The sequence below is a fragment of the Bactrocera neohumeralis genome, chromosome 5 (genome assembly GCF_024586455.1).
Source record: "Bactrocera neohumeralis isolate Rockhampton chromosome 5, APGP_CSIRO_Bneo_wtdbg2-racon-allhic-juicebox.fasta_v2, whole genome shotgun sequence".
Taxonomy (NCBI): domain Eukaryota; kingdom Metazoa; phylum Arthropoda; class Insecta; order Diptera; family Tephritidae; genus Bactrocera; species Bactrocera neohumeralis.
In genome coordinates, this window is record NC_065922.1 from 8687478 (window position 1) to 8705291 (window position 17814).

The 17814-nt window shown below is 29.3% G+C and overlaps 1 protein-coding gene across 2 annotated transcripts in view; it reads left to right on the forward strand.

Moving 5' to 3' along the window:
- The first annotated feature begins 372 nt into the window (after positions 1–372).
- Positions 373–17814, forward strand: part of LOC126758534 (transcriptional regulator ovo) — a 74367-nt gene continuing 56925 nt past the window's right edge. Inside the window, exon 1 of one of the 2 annotated variants that reach the window (XM_050472836.1) lies at positions 373–1233. In XM_050472836.1, the coding sequence (XP_050328793.1) occupies positions 621–1233 (613 nt within the window). In that variant the 5' untranslated portion in view covers positions 373–620. The remainder of the gene's footprint in view (positions 1234–17814) is intronic. The other variant, XM_050472837.1, reaches the window with a different exon arrangement.

Genomic DNA, 17814 nt, shown 5'->3' on the forward strand with positions numbered 1-17814 from the left:
CCCAAAAATTGTAAAAAAAAAATTTAGGAAAAACAATAAAAGAAAACTTTTAAGAAAAAAATTTTAAAGACAAAATTTTTGAGAAAAAAAATTTCGCTGAAAAAGAAATTATGAGTGCAAAAAAAATTTTGGGTAAAAATAATTAAAAAAAATAAAAAATTTCAAAAAAAATATTTTTTTAAAAATAAAAAAATTCAAAACAAATTATTTATTAAAAAATAAAAAATTTGAAAACAAAAATTTTTTCAAAAAAAAATAAAAAATTGAAAAAACAATTTTTTTCAAAAAATAAAAAATTTCAAAAAAGAATACTTTGTGCAGTGTACGAAATGGCGCACGCGCGCACTCAACAAAAAGTTAAATTTTACAAAAATTACACATAAGTAAACGCATTAAAAAAACCCAAAATATTCTCAAAAAGAATTTTCCAAAACAAACAACAACTGTGCACGCCAACACAGTGGCACTTGCAGCTCCAGCAAAAACACACAGCGTGGATTAGTGTTTTGCTGGCAGTGACTATGACTGCAACATTCCAAACCCAGTGAAAAGAGAAAGAAAGTTGTAGCTAATTAACAAACTTAAACTTTTTGCCCAAACGAACACACACAACCAACAAAATGCCGAAAATTTTTCTCATCAAGAATCGGCTGCACCAGCAGCAACAACGCCTGCTGGAATCACAGAATCTGCTGCAGGACAAAAACGAAGATGACCGCCTGGTTCCACCGCTGAGTCCTTCGCCTCCGGTGGGCAATGGCAAGCCGAACACACCGCCCGGTGCCACACGCTCGTACACGCCACCAGCACGGCACCAACTCGGCCTACATAGTGGCTACAGAGCGCACACCACACCCTCGCCACCAGCACTCGTACCGGCACCGGTGCAGCCGCCCAAGACGCCCGAACCGCTGGGCAAGGCGGAGGCAGCGACTGCCTTGCTGGTGGACAAGCGCAGCACATCGCCCACAACTGCAACGGCAACAACAGTGTCGACAGTTATTGAGGATGTGCAAACAGCAAATGTGGCAAGTGAGGAGCCAGTGAATCTCCTGGTGAAATCAAGCACAGCAACAACCGAAACAGCAGAAACAACTGCGCCAAATACGCCGCCGTTGTCGCGCAAGCGCTTCCATCATCGCCGTTACTACTTCGGCCAACAACAATTACAACTACAACAACAGCAAGAGAAGAAATTACATAATGTTGATAATGATGCTGACGCTGCTGAAGGTAAGTTCAAAATTTTTACTCGATTTTTGTTTTTTTTTGTTCTGTGAAGTGTTGTTGTAGGTTGGATATATAATATATAGATTTGGAAGGAAGAAACATTTTTATTTTTTTTTTGCTTAGGGTTCTTTTCTTATGCGTATTTGATGCGCCGAAGCATTTGCCATAGTTTTATATGGAAGACACAAAAGACTTAAGCAACGAACTTCGCTGTATATAAAATTTGAAATTAACTTAATTTAAAAAATTCAATAAAAAATACACAAAAATAATGAAAAGAGTGAAATTTTTTAAAATCAATACTCAAATAATAATAATATTCAAATAAAAATAATGTTTTAAAAATGTAATATTGAAAACTTATGAAAAAATAACTCCATGCAAGTTCGTGTCTTAAGTCTTTTGTTTTATTTTTTCTTAAATATAATTCTAATGCCCCAAAACTTTGGCTTTCAGTGAATCAAAGTTATATTTTTAAAATAACAAAATGTGTATTTGGCTCCCTGACTAGGGTGTTGCATCCCTTTCCCAAATAAAATTGCTGGAAATACCTCAATAAATAGAATAAGAGCATATTTTTTGGGGAGGAAATATTAAAAAATAATAATTTTCCACAAGAATATGTATACTAAAGTCAATAAGGTTATTTGAAAAGGTGTAGAAAATTGTATGACATATTATTGACCCTTAAATCTGCTTATTCTATCATTTTTGCTCATAAACGTTAAAAGAAACAAATAATTAGTGTTTAATGGAGCTTAAAATTATTTTACATGTCTAAAAACTGCTATTTTCAGTTTCAAATCGAACATAAAATTTTTCAAAAACAACAAAAGTGAATTTTATTTCCATAAATAATTTTCTTTTTTTTTTAATTCTATACACAATTTAGCCAATATTAAATGCACGTCCAGTCCAGCAACCATGCTCACTGCTTATACTTTCAATTCCTGCTCTGCAACAAACATATATTATTCTAAAAATATTTTTATTTATTTGCTGAATATTTGCATAAAAAGTTGAAAGCATATTCGGCTGCGTGTCACTCTCGTTTTGACGCAAATTTACCGTTTATTTCTTATTTGTTCGTCACAGATTTATATAAGGAATTGCTTAATACTATAAGTCGAAACAAGTTCGCTGCTTCAGTCTTTTGTACAAAAATAGATTTTCAACTATTTGTAAGAGCAATGTTATAAACACGTTGTTAGAACACAATTATCTATGCAAAAACACGAAAAATAGCAAATAAAAGCAACATAAATATGAATAAAGAACAAATTGCTACAAATGAGTGCAAAAAAAAAATAAAAAGTAAGAAAAAATTATTTTCAACGAATAAAAACGCTGAAAGTCATTGACGCACAAAGAATATGTCATATTAGAAGTGAGAGTTGGATATCTGCATGTGATAAAAATGAAAAGAAATGAAATTGAAAAAATAGAAAATAATATATTTTTAATTAAAAAATAATTAAAAAAAAACACTTTAAAAATATTTTGTTTATAAGAAAATATTTTAATAAAAAAATATTTTGAAAAGTTTAATTATTTTGAAAAAAAGTACCAAAAAAATTATTAAAAAAAAATAATTAAGAAAATTAGCTTAATTAAAAAAATATATGTTATTGCACATAAAAAAATATTTAAAAATATTTTTTGTATCAAAGAAAATATTTTAGATAAAATTAATTTTTTTAATTAAGACTAATTTTATAAGTTAAAGAATAATTTAATTAAAAAATAATAATGATCTTAATTTAAATATATTTTTTTAAATACAAACAAATCAAAAATATTACTTGAAAAAATTATTAAAATTAACCTAATTAAAGAATATGTTTTTGTACATAAAAAAAAAATTTAAAAGTATTTTTTGTATAAAAGAAAACATTTTAAATAAAATTAATTTTTCACGTAAGATTAATTTTTAGGTAAAAGAATCATTTAATCAAAAAACAAAAATAATAAAAATTTAAATATATTTCTATGATTAAAAAACATAATAATTTTAATTTAAACTATTTTTTTAAATTATAATAAAATTTTTTCATTTTTCCTTAACTTTAAAAATTAATCTTAATTAAAATAATCATTTTATTAAAGTATTTTTTTTAAATGCAAAACGTAAAAATTTGAACTGAAGACATTTTTTTAAATAATACTATTTTTTTAATTTTCTTCAACTTAAAAAATTAGTTTTAATTAAAATAATATTTTTTTTTAACTTTTAAAGCGCAAAAGATTATGATTTGCATTTAAAATATTTTTTTAATATTAATTTTTTTTTGTCTTTAACCTTAAAAATTAGTCTTAATTAAATTAAATAATTTTTATTAAAATATTTTTTTAAGCACAAAATCTGTTTTTGAAAAAGAAATATTTAAAAAGAAAATCTTGTTTTGCGGCTTTTGTTTTCCTCCCTTTTTAGCCTTCATTTTCAAGCTTCCCTAATTACATACAATAAATATTTAATTGACCATCACTTTATAGTGTATGCATTAAAGCATTATTTTCAATTTTATTGTGTATTTAATAATTTCGCTCATTTACTGATTTAATTAAGTCATCGCCGCACTCCACATGTGTATATCGCTGTCTGTTCGATTGCCAACTGGCGATAAAAGTCATCTAAACTAATTAATAGCAAACAACAATTGGTCAACACCCATTTTGTTAAAATAACAATAACAACAAAACAAAATTATTATTTGTAACACACATATCTATCTATATCTATATCTATATAAAGCCGAGAACTAAGCGCTGGCCGACAAATGAGCCGCGCTTACTCGCGTTTGCCGCCGCTAAGCGCACACAATTTGACAACAAACACGACAGCTTGACACATGCCAGCCCCTTGCAGCGCGCAAGTGGCAAAATAATTATTTATACATATACATATATACTATATACAAACAGTTTATTCTACTTTGCTGCAGCATTTGTCCTCACGAAATTTAGTGCGCAAATAAAAAGCACACCCTCAGAGGCGCGCTGGCGCAAAAAATCACCACTGGGTGGAGGCAAAAAGGCGATACTTGAAAGCTTAGGGACTCAGCTGCCAAGCGCAGCATGAACCAATGCGAATATCATGCAATTGTAGCGTCGACAAACAGTTGAAGCTGCGCAAATGTAATGATCTCTCATTTTTGCATTTTGTTCTTAAACTTTTTTTTGTTGCTTTTGCGCATGTGTTTTTGTAATTTTTTGCTCATTTAATTTCTTGCGATCATTATTATTTCAGCGCACTCCATCTAACTGCTTTGCATGGGGGTGTGTTTACCTTATATTGTCAGCAAGCAACAACACTTACAACACATATACACACACCTATATGCATATTAGTGGTTGTGCCATAATTTAGCGCAGGAATAATTGTTGATCGCTTTGCCAGCGAAACAATGCAAAAATTCAGAAATCGCAAATGTTTCAAAGCGCATTAACCGTATGAATGACGGCCAGCCCGCTTGACTCCGGCTGCTTGATTGACTGCCAGCACCCACACACCCACACGCCACGCTTACATTGCCATTCGAATGGCTACCGTCGCGCTCAATAAAAGGCGTGCATGCCGCCGCCGCTGCCGCTGAGTGATTGCCCGAAATGAGTGATTGTCAACGACTGTTTAAATGTCGCTTTTGCATTCTGCTGCCTTCGCTTTGATTCTGCGCGCTTTTTTTAGCGTTTCTGTTTGTGTTTATGTTGTGATTTGCTTAGTAAAGTCACTTATTGTGCTCGCAAATAATTGTGAACTCAAATAAATTCGTTTAATGTGGCGATTTATTATATTTTCATTCATTGCTTTGAGGCATTCATGCGCCATAATGGTTTTCTACAATGCAAAGTATATTCATATTTGTGTGTTAATGCAATTTTATGTCATAAATATGTAAATTAATTAATTAATTATAAACATGTTTGAGAAAAATTCAAGTGTTCTTTGCTATTTTGGCTCACAAAGGCTTTTTAAGTTGATATTTTTTTCTTCAAATTTTCAAAATTGCATTGAAAGCATATTTCCGCCTAAATTTGTGAGGTACTTGAGTCTCAAATATATAACACGCCCTAGTATAGCTTCATTGAAAATAAAAATTAAATATTTAAAAAAATTTAATATTTTTTTTTTAATTCTTTTGTTAAAAAAAAAAATTTTTTTACTAAAAAAAGTATTTGTTTTAAATCTTCCTCAACAAAAATAAATATTATTAAAAAAAAAAATATTTTCCATCAAATTTCATAATCTTAAATTTTTTAAAAATGTATGAGACTTCATACACTTAAATTTAAAACAAAAATTTTATAATTCAAAATTAACCAAACATAAAAATTTTATTTATTTTTTTTATTTTTTTAACACGAAAATGAATATTATTTAACAAAAAATTTTTCTTCAAAATAATAAACTTTTTTTGTATATTTAAAAAAAATTATTTTTCAGTTTTTATAACCAAATTTTTTAACTCAAAATTAACCAAAAATAAAAAAACTTGTAACAAAATATTTTTTTTTTATTTTCTTCTCAAACAATATTTTTTTGAATTTTTTGAAACTAAATCTTATTATCTCAATAAATTTTTTTGCTTAATTTACAAATATTATTTTTCATTTTATTTTTTATAAAACAAGTATTTTTCTGTTACAAGTATAAAATAATTAAAAAAAATATATTTTTTTTTCTCAAAAAAATTTGTGTTCTCACTTTTCTTAACTTAAATAATATGTAATTTTATTTTCCAAAAAATGCCTTTTATTTGCTTAAAAAAGGATTTTTATATTAAAGATATGGACAAAATTTATATTTTTTATTTTTATTTATTATTATAAATATTAAAAATAATTATAGTTTTCCTAAATTAAAATAATTATTTTAAAAATACATATATACAAAAAATTTTTTTTTTCCATTTCATTAACTAAAATTAAAACATTTAAAATTGAAATTAAAATTAAAAGATTTTTTTTTATTTGTTGAATTTACCATTAAAAAAATTATAATATAACTCTTACTGAACAACATGTTTTTATATTACAGAATTTAAAAAAGTTTAAGGAACATATAAAATTTGTATAACATATGTATATATGTATATTCCTCTCCAAAAATATAATTGTTTCGAAGGAAAGTTCAAAAAAAATTTTTTTTTAACCTTTTATTTAATTTTGAAGTATTTTAATTGTAGTTGATGGAATTTAAAACAAAAAAATTATTTAATGTTTTTTTAATTAAATAATAATTATTTTGGAATAAGAAAATTATAATTTTTTTATAATTTTTTTTAATTTTCTTAATAATTATTATTATATAATTATATTTTTTTTCAATTTTCTTAAGTTTTTTTCTATATCTTTAAAATGAAAATACTTTTTTAAGCAAATAAAAAAATAAAAAGCATGATATTTTCTCAAAAATTTTTCTCACAAAAAAATATATTTATAATGTATATAATTATCAATCATTCATATATTTATATATATATTTTTTTTTATAAAATTAGTTTAAAAAAATAATTTTTATTTCATTTTTAATTATTTTGCTCTTTTGTCACCAAATAATCATAAACAACTTCAACTAGAAACACTCTTCAATCATTTTTTCGCATAAAATTCTCTTCGCAGTTGCTTAACCCGCAGTGATGCTCTAATCGCACGCGTAAAAACTAATCTCACACAATTTTAATTACGCAACTTTGTTTGTCTTTCTACTGAAATCAATTTTTCGTCAGAAAACAACTTGAAAGCCAACAACATTTCTCATTCAATCATTCGTTTGTCGCTTATTATTATGTATTCACACAGGAAAGCATGCGTGCATGTGTGTGTGTGTGCGATTACACAACAAAATGTGAATGCGCTTTTACCACCTCGGCTAGAATGAAGAATGAAGCGCAACTAATCAACGCCATCAACGAAATGGCCGCAACGCATACACGCGCACACACTCACACAGACACGGTACACTACTAGCGCGTACGTGAATGTCGTGGCGAGCACATAGCTAGCCCACAAAGCAGCCAGCCAAAGCCAACCTTACAGCCAGTCAGCCTGACAGACAGCCAGTTAGCCAGTTTGTTGCTTAAGTCTAACGTTTCGTTACACTGGCATGAATGTAAGTGTGTGTGTGTGTGTGAAAGCAAAAATTGAAGAGAAAAAAACAACAATAACAAAAAAGTCAAAGCCTCACAGCGCTTTCAGTAGAATTTTCGCCGTCATTCCAGCGTGCCCAACAACAACAAGCCAGCCAGCCAGCCAACTATTGCCATATATGTGCTTGTTGTTGTTTTATTTTTGTATTTTTTTGCTGTTGTTGTCTTACTTGGCATTCTTGCTTGTTTACGACTTTCTTTCCTCCTGACTGGCCGCCTGACTGTTTACACGTTTGCCTCGTCACGCGGCTGTTGTGGCAGCAATTCTTCCAAGTGTCTTGCCTTTTTACTTAATACTTCTTTTCCACTTATTTTTTTTTTTGTTTTTGTATTTTATGCTTGCTTACATAATCTCTTTCACCTTCGAATGAAAGTAGCAGCGGTAACAGCGCAAGCTTGTCCTAAACAACAACAACAGCATCAACACTTGGCTGGCACAGCTTCTGAAAGTTCTAGTATATGCGCATGTGTGTGTGTGTGTGTTTGTAGCCAGCGCGCAGACTTGTTGTTTAATAATATTTGTTTACAATTCAAATGATAAATGCTTTCGAACTTTTCGTGCACTTTTTTCACTGTCAATTTTTTCCAAAGCATTTTTCTGTTTCCCTTTCTAATGGGGTTACCATAATTTTTGATTTTTTTATTTGCTGCTGTGTAGCAACTACCACATGCGGTTACACTGAAAAGTAAACAAAATAAAATCGATTAATAAAAAGCGTCAGAATTCATCGGCTTATCTAAGCAAAGCCTCCAAGCTCACCTGGCTTACGCCGCTTGGCTGCCCTGTTACCCCGCCAACGCTTATCTCGCTCGTTTATAGCTCAATTGTGGCTACGCAAGCGTACATTCTAATATAAAAATTATATATGCAAGCTATAAACTTTAATTTCCCCCAAAACGCTGTGCTTTCCTCGGTCGGATATTAAATTTGCTCCGCCGCGCTTTTGTTTTGGGTATCATTTTTCTCAGTTGTCAGCGCAACTGTGCGCACTCTTGCCTCTAATTTAGTTGTACAAATCGCTTTTGGGAGCTTATGAATGAAACATTAGAAATCTTCTAGTTTTTCTCGCCACGAAAAGGGTCTAAATATGCTAATGTAGGGTGCGTAAACTTTTAGTGCTTTTTTCCATTCGGTCAGCTTAATCTTGTTATCTAAATGGCTTGTTTTGACCACGCTGTCGTTGCTGAATGCGTTTGTTAATTATAATATTAATGTGTATTAGTGTAATTGAGTGGAAAATTATTACATTTTAATGGCTATATTTGGTTTTTGGGGGGTTCTGGGCAATTTACGACATTTTAGTTGGTGTTGTTGGGAAGAGTTGTGATGTAGGAAAGCTTAAATGCCTCAAATTTACATATACATAAAGTCATATTGTGGAAGTAAGCACAGCAGGAGGTTCTAACGGGAGTATAAATATATATATGGCACCAAAATTAAGTTTAATATTTAATCAGCCTGAAAGTATGCAACAAATATGAAATATATTTAGAATTATCTATTTTCAAACGGTTCTAATATATTTTCACAGTAGTACTAGCTAAACTTTCGTCCGATACTTTGATTTTAGTAAAGGTTATGGTCAAAATTTCGTTTATATGAGCCTAAAAGTATGCAGAAAAAATTACATATAATTATAATTGCCTTTAACATACTTTTACAATAATAATATTTAACGTTTTGTCCGATAATTTTTGTTTTGTAAAGTTTGTCAACTAAATTTTCATTAAAATGTGCCTAAAGGTATGCTAAACTTATGAAACGTTAAAAATACCGCTAAACATTTAGAAACAGATTTAGTAATTTAGCATATTATAAACCCTTAGCAAATAGTTTATTATATGCGCTTCTAAATCGAAGCAAAGCTGCTTAACAATCCTAAAAGTATGCAATAGCTATACTAATTTGTTTCGAATTGGTAGAAAATCAACTTTTTCAGGCTACTTTTCATATTTTAACAATTTGGGGAGTCCTATACAACGTTTCTAGAACCTTTAGGCTTACATAGCACTGGTATAAGACTGATATAGCACCAGCTCTTTTGAAAATGTAGTCTACATTTAGGCTAAACAATTTTTTCCAAAATAAGAAGATACTTAAAAATTTGTAGTTACATTCAAACATTTATATTTATTGGGGGGAATTGTAAAAATTCTGCTCTATATCAGCAAAAAATATATATATTGCCAAGATTTAGGCTGCAAATGTAATATTAAGCGCATTTACAATTTGTGTCTACATTCAAAAATTCATATTCTTTGTGAGGAATTAACAACTATATTCTACATCAACAAAAAAAATTTTTTTTTACAAAATATTGCCTACATTTAGGCTGCAAATGAAATATTGTGTGACTCTTATACTTTTCTTTACTGAAGTGTTTCTTAGAGCGACTATAAATAACTTAAATTTTTAATTTAATGCAAAAAAAAATTATTTTAATTATTTATTAGCAAAAATAAACACTTTAATCAGTTAACAGGTGGCAGCTCGAACACTTGTTTACGCTCAACAAACACCACTAACTTTACAAATATAATAATTATAATTATGTCTGCTTGCGAAAATAATAAAGGCAAGAAATTATACGGAAAAGAGTGTAATTTTCACACAAAAATATTTGCGCGAAACACACGCATGCGCACAAACTGCTAGAGTTGCCCGCTGTAATGGGTTAGCAGTCAGCCGAAGAATATTCATGTTTTTAGCACTAAAAACATATACGAAGTATGTGAAGTTCAGCTGGCGGCCCGTTGACTCCCCACTCCAGCTGTAGCTTGAGTTCCAGCTAAGCTATTATGATTATATATACTTATATAAGCACAGAAGTTTATATGTAGGTGTGTGTATGTGTGTTTCTCTGCATGTCTGCTGTGCGTTCACTCGTCGCCGTTCACTGATTTTCCCATTCATACCAACTCCGCTGTTTTGTTCTTTCGAATATCTAAAACCCATGCAATAATTAATTATTTCTTTCATTTCACCATTAATTAAGCCTAGCGCTAAGCAAAACAAACACACAACCAGCGAGAAATGCTAGCATAAAAACAAGAAAATATAATAATAAGCCTCATGCAAGCATACAAGTGGATACTTATTAAGGCTGAGGGTAGCAGCAAAGATTAGTAGGAATTTATGAGTGAATTCACTTATACATAAGCTTATATATATGTGTGTGTATGGGTTAAGAGGCCTCAGCATGTGAGTGGTGGCACTAAAGTCTCTTCGTTATGCCTGTCAGCCAGCTCAGCTTCGAAGTTCGCCAAGAATCATCAAGCGTGAGCTTTGTCCATAACTTCTACAGCAACTTGCCCGGCTTGCGTGCTTAGACTGAGTCTAATTTCACGCCAGTGGCTTGCATTTCTTGCATATGATTTTGAAGATACAGACATTTCCCATCTTTTAATTAACTTAATTAATTAAAAAATTAAAAAAATAACAATTGCAATTTTTAATTAAAAATTAATTATTATTTTTTCATTAAGTTAATTAAAACATTATTTTTACGTATAAAGTAAAATTTTATTTAGAAGTAAAAATATTATTTTAATTAACTTAATTAAATTAATTTTAATTTATTTAATTAATAAAATTAAAAATAAAATAATTTTATTCGGTCAGTTAATTAATTTCATGTTCAGAAGTAACGTTTCCGTATATAACATATGGTAAACTTTTCTAAAATAACCAAAAATTATACAAAAAATAATTTTGAATTCTTCTACCAATTTTTCTAACCACTTTACTGTTAACAAGCTACTTTGCTGCCACTAAATAATTTCCGCTGCACTTTTCGCATATTTTTGCTTTTTCCTCTGCCCTTGCAACAAATAGAAAAACCCTGAACAACATACTTTTCACGCACGCACACCTCACTAACCGCTGGGCGCTCTCGCTTGCACTCAGAATTTGCGCCGCATCTTCACCATTCTATGCCGCATTCCACATTTGCCACCACTCAGACACACACACACACACAACTTCATTGCCGCCTCGTTCAGAGTTTTCTTCAGCCACCAGCAGTCTTCCCGGTCGGAGTTTTCTTCCCAAGCAGTTTGCTTTGCGGTCTGCCTATTTTATATACCCGAACGCTTAATGCTTGTCATATTTTGTTGTTGTACTTAGTGCGATTGTTGTTGCGTTTGTATGCTTGTTATTCAGCAATAAGCATTCTGTATTCACAAACAAAGCACTTAATGCGCCACGGTCTGGCGAATGAGTTACGCTGCGCTGCACTGCTTACAAATACACAAGTGCGCTGGCCACTCACAAGCAGCTTCGACTCCTTCTTCTGCCACCAAAAGCAGTCATAGCGCTTCCCTTTTATTTACTTACTAACCTCCACTAAGCGCGGCTGCGATTTTCATTCCTAGTTACAGCAACTAGTAACGCCATTATGTTAATCATCGGCATTAACATTGCACGCACACATGTACACTTGCATATATTCATACACATATGTATGTAGTACATGCCACAAGCGCTTAGACACGTAATGCCGCAGCATCCCTAGCAGCCACGCAAATGCAAAGAACGCTCTCCTCTTTCCACACAGCAGCGCTTGTTTGCTGCCTTCTGTAATGGCTTTTATAAACAGGCAAAAGGAAATCGATAATGGAAAAATGGCTCTTGCCACACACACACAATCACACTTACTACTGGGCCAGCTAAGTCAGCTTGTTACGCCTGGTAGAGATTCTTAATGCTGGAAACCGGCCTAGCCTGCCATATGCATATGTATAAGTGTGAACCAGAGTTTATTTCTGTTCAGGTTGGGCCTAATGACTCTTGGGTGGTAACAGCGACGATTTTCTGCCTGTTCTATGAGAATGTTGAATTTTGTTTACAAAAAGTATAGTATTTTACTTAGCATGAACATGCTCAACATAGAAAACACATTGAAGTTCGTTGCTTAAGTCTTTTGTGCCAGCACAATTTTCTTACTCGTATTTGAACTAGAGATGTACATACATTTTAAATAAAAAATTAAACTTAAATTAAACTTGAAACTAAACAATTAGAACATAGAAAACTTAAAACTTAAAACTTAAAACTTAAAACTTAAAACTTAAAACTTAAAACTTAAAACTTAAAACTTAAAACTTAAAACTTAAAACTTAAAACTTAAAACTTAAAATTTAAAACTTAAAACTTAAAACTTAAAACTTAAAACTTAAAACTTAAAACTTAAAACTTAAAACTTAAAACTTAAAACTTAAAACTTAAAACTTAAAACTTAAAACTTAAAACTTAAAACTTAAAACTTAAAACTTAAAACTTAAAACTTAAAACTTAAAACTGAAAACTTAAAACTTAAAACTTAAAACTTAAAACTTAAAACTTAAAACTTAAAACTTAAAACTTAAAACTTAAAACTTAAAACTTAAAACTTAAAACTTAAAACTTAAAACTTAAAACTTAAAACTTAAAACTTAAAACTTAAAACTTAAAACTTAAAACTTAAAACTTAAAACTTAAAACTTAAAACATAAAACTTAAAACTTAAAACTTAAAACTTAAAACTTAAAACTTAAAACTTAAAACTTAAAACTTAAAACTTAAAACTTAAAACTTAAAACTTAAAACTTAAAACTTAAAACTTAAAACTTAAAACTTAAAACTTAAAACTTAAAAATTAAAACTTAAAACTTAAAACTTAAAACTTAAAACTTAAAACTTAAAACTTAAAACTTAAAACTTAAAACTTAAAACTTAAAACTTAAAACTTAAAAATTAAAACTTAAAACTTACTTTCCATTTGAAATTGAGCATTTTATTCAGCATCTAGTGTAGCAACAACAAATCTCATTTTTAACCAGAGAATGAAGCAATAGCCGTGCGTCAATAAAAATACAAAAATAGCAACAAAAACAATTACCGTAATAAAATTAACACTTCCAAGAAGTTAAATAACAATCACCACACACATACCTACAAACAAATGGCAATAAACTTCAAAGCATTTACAAACAAATAAAAGCATAGAGAATAGTCGAATAGCAAGAAGTAGTCGAAAAAATTTAAGCAGCAATAACAGAATGCAATCAAGATCTGAGCGGCGTCAATACCACGAAAAAACAACGTTAGTTGGCGAATTCGCCAGACGGCAACAAAGCACAATGCCAGCATTTTATTACAACAAAGGCTTAGTTGCGCGCATGCGCACACACGCAAGCAGACACACGCTCGCCAGTGCTGGCTATCACGAGCGCTATCTGCGCTGTAATTTGCTTAGGCGTGTGGTGATAAAGCGGCAATGATAAGTTCGATGTTTTGCCAAATACAAATGTGTGTTTGTATGTATGTGTATATATGTACATTATGTGCATATGTGTGTGTTTGTAAACTGACTTCAATTTCTTTAGTTTTTGCTTTTCCATATCCCCATTCTTTTACTTTAGAAAATTATCGATATTTGCGCAAGACTTTACGATTTGCTAATGTCCGGCAAGCGCAGCCAACTTTAAGTGTTAGAATTTAGTGCGCGATTTCTCGGTAAAAAGTGCTTTGCCAATTGGCTAAGGTACTTCTTGGTTAGGTGTATATATTTTTAATTGCAAATCTATACAAATTTACTGCTTTTCCCTCGAGTTATAATTTTAATTTGTGAGTTTAACGAACCTCATTGCCGTCAGACTTGCTGCTTAGTGTTTTGGTCAGCGAACGCTTTGAAGAATTGAAATAAAATTAAGTTCTCAATACTTTCGCCATAAAAGCAACATTTCCTTATAGCAAAAGCAACAAAAAACATATTCCTTTTCTTACATAAATTTAGAAATGTCCAACACTTTTACTAGCGCTTGGTCTAAGAGAGGACCTTTGAAGTGTCTTCTGTTGTGGTTTTATGTATGCACACACTCATATGTACTGCTTATGGCTGCACATATACATGCATATATACTAATACATACATACAGCATTTTAAATACACATACAATCGAATGCTAAGTCATTTGTGCGACAGTCTGCAGCAGCGCCGCCAAACAAGTGTCCGCCAGCGCTCACACGCTGTGCAAACCACAGCAGCGAAAACAGCGAAATTGATGAGCAGGTGATGATATGATGAAGTTGCAATTTTTCACAATCTTAAACGGACCTCAAGGGTACAAAGAAGGAGTAAAACGATTGCTTGAAAAAAATCACAAATAAACATAAAAAATAAATAAGTTAATAAAAATACAACAAAAGTAACAAACGACCGCGAATTTCTGCAAATCACCATGTAAACGGAAATCGAAATGACTGCAGACATATGAGACACAACAGCAACAACAACAACAACACTTTAATTGTCATTTAATACAGAGAACTGCAGTGAAAAAAATCTTAGGAAAAACAACAAGCAGTCCACCAACAACTTCTTATTTGCCATCAAGCTGTATACAATTTGTGTTTGTCTTTCAAATTGCCCGCCGTGCTGCGAATTTCGCTGCCAAACCCTTCTGACAACCCGCTCCAGCCGGCATTTGCGCACTCGGCGCTCGCCCGCCATTTGCTCGTTTGGCACATCTGTTGCGTTTGCTGCGCGTTTGATCGTTAACTGTTAGCTACATCCGCTAATAATTCTTCCGTCGCTGCTGGTGCTTACTTACGCTTGCCATTTCTCCAACGTTGTTGTTGCTGTCGAGTGTTTTTTCTGCTTTTGCACACTTTTTTCAATACGCTTCATTTCATGCCATTTCCTTAAACAAAAGTAAAGACAACTATCTAAGTGCTGTGGTGAAGCGCTTGGCTTCACGCAGCCGCTGCACCGAAAACTTCCGTTAGTCGGTTGTTAAGTCGTAGGTGGACGTTTGCCAAACGCGGAAAGGATGTGCAAGGATATGCGCGTGCGGCAAATGTTTGGGTTTTTCGTTAATTTTTTTTTGGTAAAATTTCGGTTTTTTGTTCAGGTAGAATGAAAGGTTACAGCGAATGTATTTAGAGACTTTTTTTAACAAAAATATGTCGGAAATAAATTATTGTGAAAGTTGGCTTGTATAATGAGGATATGCATGTGCTTTCCTTCAAATTTTTTGGAATTCCTTTTTCGTTTTTATTCTTAAGAATTTTTTCGCTTGCGCACTTTTAGGAACCCTTAAGTGTTGTTATATATATGAATATTATTTTTTAGCAGATGTCTAATATTTCTAAGTCAATCAAAGATCTTTAAATTTAATTAAATAAATTAAGAAAATTTCTTTATTTTAATGTATAACAAATTACATAACATAAAAAAAATTAAATATTTAAAATAAAATTAAATTAAATCAAATTAAAGTAAATTAAATTAAATTAAAAAAATAATAATATAAATTTTTTTATTTTATTTTTTTTTCTAAATTTAATTTACTTTTAATTTAATTTAATTCAATTTTATTTTATTTTATTTTATTTTATTTTATTTTATTTTATTTTATTTTATTTTATTTTATTTTATTTTATTTTATTTTATTTTATTTTATTTTATTTTATTTTATTTTATTTTATTTTATTTTATTTTATTTTATTTTATTTTATTTTATTTTATTTTATTTTATTTTATTTTATTTTATTTTATTTTATTTTATTTTATTTTATTTTATTTTATTTTATTTTATTTTATTTTATTTTATTTTATTTTTTTTTTATTTTATTTTATTTTATTTTATTTTATTTTATTTTATTATTATTTTTTCTATTTTGATATTTTTTTCATAATTACATTTTTTTTTTAATTTTAAATAATTTTTAAAATCGCTTATGTAACGCTTGCCTACAAAAACTTAATTAAAATATTTTTCAAACTTTTCCACACACATTCACGTTCGCATGCTCGCCGCTAACTTACTTAATTCAGCATGCTAATCAAAATATGATTTCCTTCCCCAAGCCGGCGCACAAAAGCAACAAAGCAAATGCTGGAAAGAACCTTTCAAATGTAGGCATTAGCAGCACAAAAATAGCAATAATAGCAACACATAATAATAATAGTAACGAATTAACTTCACTTCACTTCACTTTAAATAAAAGGAAGCTTTCATTAAGCGCTGGCAAAAACAACAGCAACAGCCACAGCACTTAAGCGAGCACTTTGCCAAGTTCATTAACTCGCCAGCGTTGGCAGCGTCATGCCAGCGAATCGCCTGCCGCGGCTCTTGCCATGTATTCTCAGCTTGCTACAAAGGCTTCGACGAATCATTAAATGTATGACATCATTCTCATTCTCATCAAGCACAAGAACAACAATAACAAGCCAAAGCATACGTTGTAGAAAGAGCTGCAAAAGCGTTGTTTCAGCTTAATTTCCTTCGGCTGGCGAAAATTGTGCGAAAAAAGTTGTTGCGTGTGCACATTAATGAGTGAAGGCCTATTTATTTGTGTCTCATATGGTATAAATTTTGATATATTTCGTGATTTCTTGGAAGATATTTCATTAACATATATAATGTAGAGGAACTTTTTCAATTCGCAAATCGTATATAGTGATTGGTAGCAAATACGAAAAGACTTTTTCGACTATTAAGAAAAATGTATGAAAAAAATAAAAGTTTTTTTCCTGAAAAAAAAATTAATAAATACAATTAATGTTAAAAAATATATAAAAATAGTAATTTATATGAAATAATAAAGACTAAAACAATATAGAAAAATAAAATAAAATTAAAAAAAATAATGAATTAAATTAAAATTTTATTTTATAAAAAATGTTGTTTTTTAGAGCCAAAAGTGAAGAAAAAATTAAAAAAAAAAAACTTTCGAAAAAAAATTCAAATAAATACAATTAATATTAAAAAATATACTAAAAAAATTAATAATAATTTATATTAAATAACAAAAGTATTAAAATAAAATACAGCAAAAAAAATTTAAAATAATTAATATTAATATTTATGTTAAATTAAAAAAATATGAAATAAATAAAAAATTTAGTTCTGAAAAAAAAATTAAAATAAATAGAATTGATATTAAAAAATTATTAAATTAAAATAGCAATAAAAAATTATGTGAAATAATAAAAAGAAAATAATATAGAAAAATAAAATTGAATAAAAAAAAAATAGTTTATTTCAAATTAATATTTATGTTAAATTAAAAAATGTGAAATAAATAAAAAAAAATTATTTCTGAAAAAATTAAAACAAATATAATTAATAATAAAAAATATATAAATTAAAATAACAAAAAAAAATTTATATGAAATAATAAAAAATAAAATAATATGGAAAAATAAAATTGATTAAAATAATATTTTATTTTAAATTAATATTTATGTATGTTAAATTAAAAAAAATATAAAATAAATAAAAAAAATTATATCTGAAAAAACTAAAATAAACATATAAATTAGAATAACAAAAAAACAGAATTTATATGAAAGAATTTTGAAATAAAAAATAAACAAAAAAATAGTATTAAAAACTTATGAAATAAAAATAAAATAAAATGAATTAGTAATTCTCGTTCAATAAAAAATCT